Below are 12,039 nucleotides of genomic sequence, written 5' to 3'. Positions count from 1 at the left end.
TACCTGCACATATTGGTGATGCTGCCCACATTCTGTGTAAAGACCCAAGAATTGAATCAATATGTGCAGTTATATAATGGTAATATTTGTTTGTGTATGTGCTGTACAGATATATTTCCCTCAGAAATACTTGGTGATGTGTTTGAGTATTGTGCCTTATACACAGTTTTAATTTGGGTAATTCAGCTCTTTTTATTGAGACTTATTTTTAGGTTTCCTGAATTCACAGTAATAAGATTTTACTGTATTTTAAGAAATTGTGGATATTCAATATCAAATTTCCACTATAAACAAATTAAAAAATTCTGATGGATTTCAGTTAGAGAGTTTTAATTTTGAAAGCCAAAGTTGCTTATATATATGACTCAGTTTGTTATAAGATAATGTGTGCAGTGCAGTCCCTGATCATTAGCTCTGTAACCAACCAATCAGCTGTGAGCATTCTGTTCGTATGTGTCCAACCACAATGTGCACATGTTTCTTTTTCAGAATTTTATTAGAAAGAAATCATATTATAATCATCATGCTATTCATCAGATCCCATTCCAGAATGAAAAGGTAAAAATGCTAAAAGAATCATAGGTCCCACATTCTTTCATGATACTGTTAATTTGGAGCATTAAGTGAATAATATTCTGGAGCCCTTTGAAGAATTAACTGAAAAAGAAAAAGCTAAGCATATTTTCAGCAAGAACACCTTACAAGCAAACACAATAAAATATTCAGTGTTGGAACAATGAAGTATGTTCAATGAATGAATAATCAATAGAGGATGATCCTCAGACTTGAATATTTGTGATTCTTTCAATGGAAATTTGAAAGACAAAGTCTACAGGAGTAATACACTTGGAGACCTTACACATCAATATCCAAAATATTATTCTAGAAATCATATATAATTTTCAGAATGTCTCAAAAGTACTGTCACTGTGAAATGTGCACATATGTTTGAGTACATCACTTTCAGCAGCTACCCTAATATCATAGTAAATAAAGTATGTGAACCTTCATTAGCTTATCTGGGAGCATGCTGTGACCTTACTGGCTACTCCCTGCATGCTGACTGCTAAGTGAGGAAGTGCTAAATATCCTGCTGTATATGAACTGTAAAGTACTGTGTGAGTGGCAGAAGACAACTGAAATGATTAGTAAGAAGCCATCCTATAATTATGCAAGTAGGTATGTACAAACTTGAGCTCTCAAAATGGCCAGTACTTTAAGATGTTCAAGTTTATCAGTCTTAGTAGAAATTCTACTGAAGACCGTCAATTCATATTTCTGGTATTAACATGTATTTAATCCATTACATATTTTGAGCCTACTGTTGGGTCATCCTCGGGTGGTACAATACACTACTTGAACATAATGAATTGTCATGCCATATATCTTACTGAACATGAGTCCCATGTTCAATAGGATGTGGCATAATGCATTGATTTGTGTTTAAGAAAATGTAAATATATATCAGCCATCACTGTTAAAAGATTAAGTGCACATAAGAGAGAACTGACAGTGGCATACAAAGACATTTGTGCTTTGTTATTATGATGTCCTTAAGCAGAATAAAATTTGCCATACTGATCATAGAGACGTTCTGTTTCCCATAATTCTTCCAACTGTGATTCTGAAAGGAACAAAGCATCTGCATCAGAGTCATGATCCAATCCTTGGTAAAACTTGTGAAATGCTTGCACTTCTTCACATGCTTTTTCCAGAATCTGAACTTGACTTAAGTTTGCTCTATCAACAGCAAGACGTGCTTCATCAAATTTCTTCTGGACCTGTTCCACATCCTGAGACAGAGAGAAAAACTTTTCTAATAAGATAATAAAGGGCATATTAGTGATAAACACCATTAGTCATATTTCGTTTACTGCCTTAAACAACCTGGACCAAACTCAACATATACTTTCCTATGTATGATTTAAACCTTTCACAGCGACCATAGGTGATGAAGTCTTTTCAGGCTGTCACACATACAAAGGTGGAATTAATATCCATTTTGGAGACGATTTCTGTCCATCATCAAGGGTTGATGTGGTAAGTAGCATGACCACACATTGTAAATATACTCACAGAGTATGCTTTTAGCGAACCAGTGCATACTGCTAAGGGAATGGAGGTGGAGTTGGGATTTCTGTAATGTCCCATCCCCCAGACTGGACTGCTGGGGGAACATGTTTAACACTTCGCGAACCAGTGATTTAAATATTTAAATCACCCTGGGGACCGGCATTTTTAAACATACTACCCTAACTTGTGCACTGTTCACTTTAAAAATTAATATAAAATCTCCTAATTCATTTTTTGAACTAAAATTTTTGGAGAACACTTACCAATGCTCCTAGAAGTGCTTGAGGGTGTGATATTTCTGGAAACTTTCCCCTTTGTGAAGTGGCATTACACAGAANGAGCTACTGTCACTTTTACTGTCTGTGGCCACAATTCTTTGTTGTCCCCCATCACTGTCGCTGTCTGAATGACAATCCATTACTACGCGTCTCACAAGGCAGGTCAGCTAGGTCATCGGAGGAGAATTTGTCCTTGATCCATTCTCCCTACTAGCTACTGGCTGATACACACAGCTTGAAGAAGGCAAAGCATTTTCCTTTATAGTCGGTTAAGTAAACAGCAAGGTCATGTTACTGACTGCTAACTAAACATTCCAGAGTCTTATCACACATCTGGAGGTGGGTGTGTGCAATGTAGGTGGCGCCAGAGCGATGTATAGTGTGTTGCAACTTATCGTGTTCTAAAAGCCTGTTAACACGCGAACGGTCCGCCATGTTTAAAAGCGAAAAACCTTTTAAAGGGTGCAAGGTCCGCAAAGTGTTAAACAATGGAGAACCATAAAAAATACTGATGTGAAGGACCACCACAGCTAGTATGCTGGAGTATTCACAGACTGCACTACAGATTGGGATCACAGCATGTGTCTGCCCACCATTCCCTCAGTAGTCTGCTTCAGAACAGGACATTATTGAAGGTCTGATTCTACTATTTGTTCGATTGTCTGCAGTGACATGTAGCCACATCAACTCCTGATGGTGGAGAGTAGAGTCTCTGAAATGTTAGATACTAACTCCATCTTTACTGGTTGATTGCCTGAAAAATCATCATTGCATCTACTTTCCTGATTTATAGTCATATTTAATAAAATAATTTCCACATTCATATAATTTATGTAGCTGTTCTCTAAGCATGGAAGTTCTGAACTGATGAAAAAATGCATTTGCATTTCTCCAGTTCTTAGCAACTTTTTAAAACATGATGCTTATTTGAAGGATGCCAGGGAAAAAAGTATTTTAGTGCCACACCACTTCAAATCCTTGGGTCTAGATAAGCTGCCATATTCACATGTTTAAGGAAGTGTCCACTTAGACTTAAACCGGATCGTCGATCGTACTTCGTCTGATATAGAGTACATTTGACTAAAGACTGCTTCGCTATGGACCACCAGACGTCCAAAAATGCCTTCTTGAACGCCTCGTAGTCGGGCAGTTTGTGTACTACTGCCTCGATCCACTGTTTGCTTAAGTGTCCCACTAGGGAACGGCACGCGATTGCCAAACAAAGTGACTTTGGAACGTTCCGGAAATGAATGAATTCGTCTAATCGCTTGAGGTGCAAAACAGGGTTCATTTCCGACGCGTTGTCGAAGAGTGGTAAAGGTAATTCCGAATTGTTGAGGTAACCCGACAATGAAACATTTTCAGTAGTGGTGGCCTGCCTCACACAGACACCTGCACTGCTACTACTACTACTAGCTACTGTGTGGCAAATTTATTTTAGACATATGTAATACAGTGAATCCCTATTCAATTTTCATTGGTGTAAGGTTGTCCCTCATTTAATGTTCAGTTTCAGAGATCCAAAAGCAGTAATGTCCATGCTAATTTACCTCCAGTCAACATTTTCCTTAATTTAGTGTTCAAACCCACTGTACCTAAAAGAAACATTAAATGGGGGTTTTACTGTATACACCATTTCTAAGTTGCGTTCCTGGCAACAGTTTGATAGCAGTACTCCTTGTGGATGAAAGTGTGTGCTGAAAGTTATAATGCTGTAATCATTGCTTCCTTCTGGTCTACTGGCCATCATACATTGTACAGTATTCATTGTTTATCCTTACAGATGGAAGGTAGATCTGAAGTTTGTGAAAAGAGGAGGCATAGAAAGCTGGATAGCTGTAGCAGAAATGTGGTTAAAAAAAGGCCGAACAAGATTTACTACAATAATGCATCTCCTAATGATGCAAAAAATCTGCAATTCCTATTATATATAAATATAGGTCTTCATTACCAATGATATAAGATGAATCGTTGTCAGAATAGTGTTGTATATAACATCCCTGTATGGAACTTCCAACATTCAGTTGATTTTGTTACTCAAGATTACAATGCAGCATGAATATATATATCAACTGTATCTCTCTGAATTTCCTTATTTCTGATAGCGGTTTACGGCTGAAAGTCATCAGTGACCATTCCACTGCTCAAGGACAAAACTCCTGTCACAATACGGGGTGTGGGAATAGTGTGCAGTTTCTATGAAAACTGGAAATCTGTTCCTGATGATGCTGGAACTTGTACACTGTGCAACTTGTACAACTGATGTCAACGTTCATGAGAATATTGGAGATGCGGGGAAAAAGCACTGAACACATTCCAGGAGGAGCTGCCATATAGCTGTGTTTGAAGCAAACCTGCAGTACTGACTGGGCCATGTTTATTGTAAAAAGATTGAACTGTCTGCAACATGTATCTGGCCACAAAAACCCAAAACACAATAAAACACTATGAGGAACCAGGCTTGTGAACACTTCCGCTACTTTCTTAATCCATAATTAGGACTCAGCAATTTCTAGCAACAGCAAGGAATTGTATTACAAGTAAAAATTAGGAGTGTACCATTATACTGGATAATGTGAGCAACTGTCAACTGCACAAGGAAGAGCATGTACTGTGATTCGGAATATTAGTGTAAGTTGGTGAGTCAGTCAGTTGGTAAATTAATCTATTGGCCACTCGGTTACTGTGAGACAAGATGTCTGTTATTTCTTTCAGTTGCTTTCAAAAGCCTCTGTGAAGCTAGGATTAAAAAGTTTATACAGTAATAGAGAAAATTTATATGCGGAAACTCTAGAAACATGTCTACTTATCACATAATAAAGTCCTGGGTCTTATCATTCACTTTTCATACAAAGTTCTTGTCACTGTATCATCTCTGAAACAAGGATGCAGAAATGAGATGTGGTCACAGTGGGTAGTCTCAGCTTCTACATTTGAAGTGCACTACTTACAGAAGGGAATTTTATTTTATGTACATACAAGCACTGAGGGGCAGCCTACCATTAAAAGTCACATGGATTTACTCTCAGCATCTCAAAACTGAGTCCTAAGCAAGTTCTGATGAGGACAAGGTACGAGGCTCGGCCACAAAGTAAGTTTCCCTGGGGCTGTTTACAGAAACAAAAAACAATTTCATGGAAATATTTATTTCAACAGATACAGCAAGTGTTCAACTATTTTTCAACATAATCGCCACCGGAATTTAGACATTTGTCATACCGTGGGATCAACTTTTGAATACCTGTGTCGTAGAAGTCTGCCGCCTGGGATTGGAACCACTGTGTGACAACCATCTCCGCCTCTCTGTTATTCTCAAAATGCTGACGCTCACCGGACAGGAATTTCTTGAGGTGTAGGAAAAGATGGAAATCACTGGGAGGGAGGTCCGGGCTGTAGGGCGGATGATTAAACACCTCCCAGCTGAACTCCTGCAGGAGACTTGGAGACTTGCTGTCCGCCGAGCCATGTGCGGCCTAGCTTTATCGTGCAGGAAGACAATACCGGCACTAAACATCCCGCGCCACTCATTCTGAATGGCCCATCACAATTTCTGCAGTGTTTCACAGTAACGCTCAGCATTCATCGTCTCACCTCTGGTCAGGAAGTCGACGTGGAGAACACCCCGTCTGTCCCAGAATACAGCGCACATCACTTTCCGCGCCGACGTCTGCTTGAATTTCGTCTTACAGGGAGATCCACTGTGACGCCAGTGCATTGACTGCTGCTTGGTTTCTGGGGTAATGTGTGCAATCCACATTTCATCACCTGTGATGATCCGGTCCAGAAACTTGTCGCCGTCATCATGGTACTGCTGCAGAAATGTCAATGCTGACTCCATGCGCTTTGTTTTGTGTTCTGGTGTCAGTTGCTTCGGCACCCACCTGGTGCACAATTTCCTGAACAACAGGTGCTCCGTGACAATTTCGTGCAACAAGGAGCAAGAACTCTGTGGGACATGACTGCTGAATTCCGTAATTGTGACACGACGATTCTCCATAATGCATTCCCGCACAAGCTCCACCAGGTCGTCTGTAATGATGGATGGCCGCCCACTGCACTTCTCATCATGCACACTTTGTCGAACTGCTGAAAACTGTCTGCACCAGCGATGCACCATCTGCTTGCTCATGACGTTAGGCCCATAGATCCGGCACAGCTGACAATGAATTTCAATTGGCGCTATGCTCTGTGCATTCAAAAACACTGACCGCACTTCACAGTTGGCGGGAGCTGGAATAAGAGCCTCTATCTTCAACAGCTACAACGATGTTACTGTGGGAATGTGGGAAATTCTGTTAGTGCATGTGCCATGCTACGTCATTGCTCTATCACATACGCACAGTCACTTCGCGCAATATAAGATTTGCTAGCTATGGGACAAGTGGGAAACTTACTTTGTGGACATGCTATGTAAAAGCTTAGGGTATTGTTGGGAACTCATAACTGTGGCAGTGGTTGCGCATCACTCTTGGAAAACAAGTAGGCAGAGTTACAAGTGTACTTGCCTGCCTACCCACTTCATCCACAAGATGTGCTAGATGCCATAAATAGTTTCAGATGCAAAATCATATACTACATTGCCCAGTACGACATTTTGGAGTAATGTGAATTCATTCCTTAAATTATTTTATTAAAGTAGGTCCATAATTAATATTATAAGTGAATAACATGATCATACAGCTGTATACTAAGCAGGGCTCAAGATGTTGAAATTCTAAACTATTTGAGCACACAATTAATTTAAAAATCAATTAGAAGACTTATTAATTTAAGAGAAACCACATCTGTAGTTACCTACCCACTTCTGTTGGTAATACAACCAGCGAATCTGTTCAATGTTGCCATATGTGCGACAGAAATTCTGCAAATAATTCATCTCCTGGGTTTGTTTCATATTTAGCCGTATAAGGGCAGCATGTTCTTGATCATAAATTTGCTGCTTCTCATGCTGTATGTTTTTTCGAAGTTGTTCCAATTTTTTGTCATATACAGCTGTACAGGACTGAGTTCGGGAATGTTTCATTCTGGGTTGATGGTCAATGCTTGCCTGTTCATCAGATAGAGTTCTTTTATGGTGGTCCTGCATGCTAACAGAGGCACCACTATCACTTGCACGTGTCTGCTGAATGATGGCATAGTTACTTGTTTGAGCAGCAGATTTTGTCAGTTTATTAGCTTTCTGATGAATCCTCCAATTACGGTATGTCAAATCTTGGTTTGGATTTGGAGTAGTAAGATTTCTCCAACGCTGTCTCATTGCACGATACCGTTCCTCATCTGTTTCTAATTTACGGAGTAGTTCCCAATCTGGATTGTTATTGTCATAATTTTCTTGAGGATTATTACTGACATAATCTTCATTAACTTTTGATGTTATGTTTTGTTTCTGATCCAGTAAATTTTGTTCCACCCTGTCAGATAGGGAACTTGAAACCAACGTGTTTCCTTCAGGTATATTATTGGTACTGTTCCCACCAAAGTCTGTGACTGTTCTCGTAACTGCTTTACTGCCTGAGTTTACCTGATCAATACACAAGTTGGCCAAAGATTCAAAGTCTCTGGTTTCCCAGTTCACTTTGTCTGTGTTTTTGGCTTTCATCACAGGAACAATTTCTTGTATTCCATGGCCCTGAACAGGAGTGGCATTTGCCAAGACTGGCAGTGGCCCTGCACAAGATGATAATCGTAAGCAATCGTCAATTGCTTCATCACCCACCTTTACAACAATTTTCTGATCCCTGGCATCATCAAGTGCAACTTTTATTTGCTTCATATTATTACTGCCTTTTACGTTTACATCATCTATACTACTGTCTTCCTTTACTTTGAGAAACAAGCTATTATGTGTAAAACATGTAGGTTCTGTGCTGTGTGTAGCAGCAACACTCTCAATTGACATATTCTGCACTGATGAATTGATGTAGCTACATAGAGACCCGTCCTGGTCACTGGATTCTCCAAACTCGTCTAAAACTAGAAAACTTTCTTCACAACGTAAGAATACTGGTTTCCATCGTTTCAGGGTCCCAGTTTTGATCCTTAGTGGTGTACTTGAAATCATGGGTTCACTATCTTCAATTACATCAGAACGGCAAGTAACATCATTACTGTCATCAACTTCAGCATCTTCAGGATATGACAGCTCATCTTCAAATTCTGATGCATCTACCTGCAAGTGTGATTCCTGAGGCACATTGTCATTTCCATTCTCAAATGATGAATTTCTTGCTACAGCACTGTTACTGTTTTTATTCATGAGAAGAGAACAAGTTTTGTTTTTCTCAGCATTTGTGCCATGGTGAGTTGTACATGAAAATTCCATACCAGATTTATTAACTGAATTTAAATGTACCATAGCATCATTTGTACTAAGCTCACAATCTTGTGATCTAAGGGACACTTCATCACAATTATTTGAAATTATCACAGACTTTATGGAATTAGTCATATCTTCATTATGAATTTTTAGTTCTTGTAAGAGGGTAACATCTGCTTTGATGCTTCTTTCAAATTTTTGGTGTTCAACTGAAGATTTCTGAAAAGAGGCTGTTCTAGGTTCTGAAGAATATCTTAAATCACTAACTTCTAATGTTTCAGAAGGTTCTAAAATTCCTTCTAAAGTAATAGAAGTATTTGGTTCGTCCTCTTCCTTGTGGCTTACAGTATTCAAAATGGTGTTAGAAGCATCATCAGAATTGTATATAACAGGATTTAATATTTCATCTTCTTCTAACTCATATGCACAGCTATCTATGTCTGGAAAGTCATTATCTGTTTCTAAGTCACGTATAGTTGCTTCCAATTTACTGATTTCTGCTTCTAAATTGTCTCCCACTGAATCATCATGGTCACTGTCAGTTACAATCTTTACTTCAGAAACATCCAAATGGATCACAGAAGTATTGTTAGAGTTGATGTTGGAGAGAAGCATCTTAAAAAAGAAGAAAAAGGTATATTAAACTGTAAATAAAAAATAATGCAATGCACTGATTACAGACAGATTATATGCATACCAGCAGGCATTTCAGGAATAAAAAAGGGAATATCTGAAAGGCAAAACTGATGACCTTGCAATGAACAGTAAGAACTAGAATATTAGAGACCTTTATAGAGGATTAAAAGACTTTAAGAGGGGTTACCAACCTAGAAGTAACTTAGTGAAGGATGAGAATGGTGATCTGCTTGCAGATTCCCACATTTTGAATAGGTGGAAGAACTACTTCTCTCAGTTATTGAATGTACATAGTGTCAGTGATGTGAGGCAGATAGAAATGCATACAGCTGAGCCGTTAATATCTGATCCGAGCCCTTTTGAGGTTGGAAGTGCTATTGCATAACTGAAAAGGTATAAATCGCCAGGTATTCATCAAAATGGTGATAAAACTGAGTGTAATTATCGGGGGATATCACTGCTTTCAACTTCATACAAAATGTTATCCAATATTCTTCTCTCAAGGTTAAATCCATATATAGATGAAATTATTGGGGATCATCAGTGTGGGTTTCGACATAACAGATCAACTACAAATCAGATCTTTTGCATTCGTCAGATATTGACGAAAAATTGGGAGTACAATGAGACAGTACATCAGCTATTTGTAGACTTCAAGAAAGCCTATGATTCAGTTAGGAGGGAAATATTATACAATAATCTGATAGAGTTTGGGATACCCATGAAACTAGTTTAGCTGATTAAAATGTGTTTAAGCGAAACATATGGTAAAGTCCATATACGAAAACAGTTGTCTGATAAATTTCCTTTCCAGAATGGTCTAAGACAAGGAGATGCTTTATCACCACTCCTTTTCAACTTTCCTCTACAATATGCCATTAGGAACATCCAGGAAAATCAGGTGGGACTGAAATTAAATGGGACACATCAGCTGCTGGTCTATGCTGATGATGTGAATCTACTGGGTGATAATATAGATACCATAAAGAAAAACACACAAGTCTTAATTGATGCAAGTAAGGAGGTTGGTCTAGATGTAAACACAGAGAAAACTAAGTATATGTTACTGTCTTGTCACCAAAATGCAGGGCAAAATCATGACATAAAGATAGGAAACAGATGTTTTGAAAATGTGGCACAGTTCAGATATTTGGGAACAATGATAACAGATCACAAGCTGATTCAGGAGGAAATTAAGAGGCGACTGAACTCGGGAAATGCTTGCTACCATTCAGTCCAGAACCTTTTGTCTTCTCATCTGTTGTCCAAAAACATAAAAATTAGAATATACAAAACTATAATTTTGCCTGTGGTTCTGTATGTGTGTGAAACTTGGTGTCTGACATTAAGGGAGGAACATAGACTGAGGGTGTTTGGACCAAAGAGGGATGAAGTGACAGGAGGTTGAAGAAAACTACATAATGAGGAGCTTCATAACTTATACTCTTCTCCAAGTATAATTAGAATGATAAAGTCATGGAGGATGAGGTGAGCAGGGCATGTAGCATGAATGGGGGAGAAAAGGACTGCATATCGATATTGGTGGCAAAGTCAGAAGGAAAGATACCACTGGGAAGACCAAGGTGTAGAGGGGTGGACAATATTAAAACAGGTCTTAGACAGATAGGATGGGATGGTATGGATTGGATTGATCTGGCTCTCGGTAGGGACCTGTGGAGGGTTCTTGTGAACACAGTAATGAACCTTTGGGTTCCATATAATGCTGGAAAATTCTTGAGTAGCTGCAGATTTGGCTTCTCCTCAAGAAGGGCCCAGCTCCATAAGTAAGTGAGTAATGTTTCCTTTCTGATTCAGTAAATTTTGTTCCACGCTGTCAGATGGGAAAATTGAAACCACTGTGTTTCCTTCAGGTATATTATTGATACTTAGTTCTTGTAGGAAGGTAATATCTGCATTGTTACTTCTTTCAGTTTTTTTGGTGTTCAACTGAAGATTTCTTACAAGAGGCTGCTCTAGGTTCTGAAGAATATCTTAAATCACCAACTCATAATGTTCCAGAAGGCTCTAAATTTTTTTTTAATTAATAGAAGTTAGCCATCTCGTTGGTGTCTCCACCTTATCGTGGTGAGGAGGTTTGAGTATGCCAAGGACCCTGAGAGCTATACCAGCGGTAGCATAACTACTGGCAGGGCCTCCCTTGCTGGACAGGTCAAAGGGTAGGCATCAGATGAAGAGAGAGACCAAAAACCAAAAACTGATGCTGGAAGCAGCGTCATCAGCAGCGACTTGAAGCACAGAGCAAATGATGCTCAAGATGGTTCAAGTTCATATAGCAACAGGCATGACCAGAGTGGTTTGGATGGCTGTTGTACTGCAATGTGGAAAAAAAATGGAAAAACTACCACATTATCACTTTTCCTGGATAGTCTCTTTCCAAAAACAGAGATACCATGTATGCAAGATGTTTCCTCTGGAGACAAAACAATTCGGAGGTAAACTACTCCCCCAATCGGATCTCCGGGGGGGGGAGTGTTTCTAGAGGAAGTGTCATGCAGCCGTTACGACAAGAAAAAGTGCAAAGATCAGAAGGCACATCACGGCTACATGATTGGAACATGGAATGTCAGGACCTTGAATCAAGCAGGCAAATTGGAGAATTTGAAAACGGAAATGCAGAAGAATGAGGTGTCTGTTCTAGGTGTCAGCGAAGTGCGGTGGAAAGGACAAGGTGAAATAAGAAGTGGTGATTATACAGTGTATTATTCTGGAGGTGAA

At 39.2% G+C, this 12,039-nt stretch overlaps 1 protein-coding gene across 3 annotated transcripts in view; it reads right to left on the bottom strand.

Annotated features, from left to right (window-relative positions):
- Positions 1–363: 363 nt before the first annotated feature.
- The window catches only part of LOC111863828, a 20,811-nt gene continuing 9,135 nt past the window's right edge, over positions 364–12,039 (bottom strand). For 2 of the 3 annotated variants that reach the window (XM_023850555.2, XM_033751223.1), the window contains 2 exons: positions 7,150–9,282; positions 364–1,793 (listed from right to left, as the gene is read on the bottom strand). In XM_023850555.2, coding sequence (XP_023706323.1) covers positions 1,554–1,793; positions 7,150–9,282 — 2,373 coding nt within the window. In that variant the 3' untranslated portion in view covers positions 364–1,553. Of the gene's footprint in view, positions 1,794–6,051; positions 6,624–7,149; positions 9,283–12,039 lie in introns of those variants that run through there. The other variant, XM_023850556.2, reaches the window with a different exon arrangement.

Source organism: Cryptotermes secundus, unplaced genomic scaffold, assembly GCF_002891405.2.
Source record: "Cryptotermes secundus unplaced genomic scaffold, Csec_1.0 scaffold1695, whole genome shotgun sequence".
Taxonomy (NCBI): Eukaryota; Metazoa; Arthropoda; class Insecta; order Blattodea; family Kalotermitidae; genus Cryptotermes; species Cryptotermes secundus.
The sequence above is the reverse complement of the archived record's forward strand: the minus strand, read 5'-3'. Positions and strand labels throughout refer to the sequence as shown.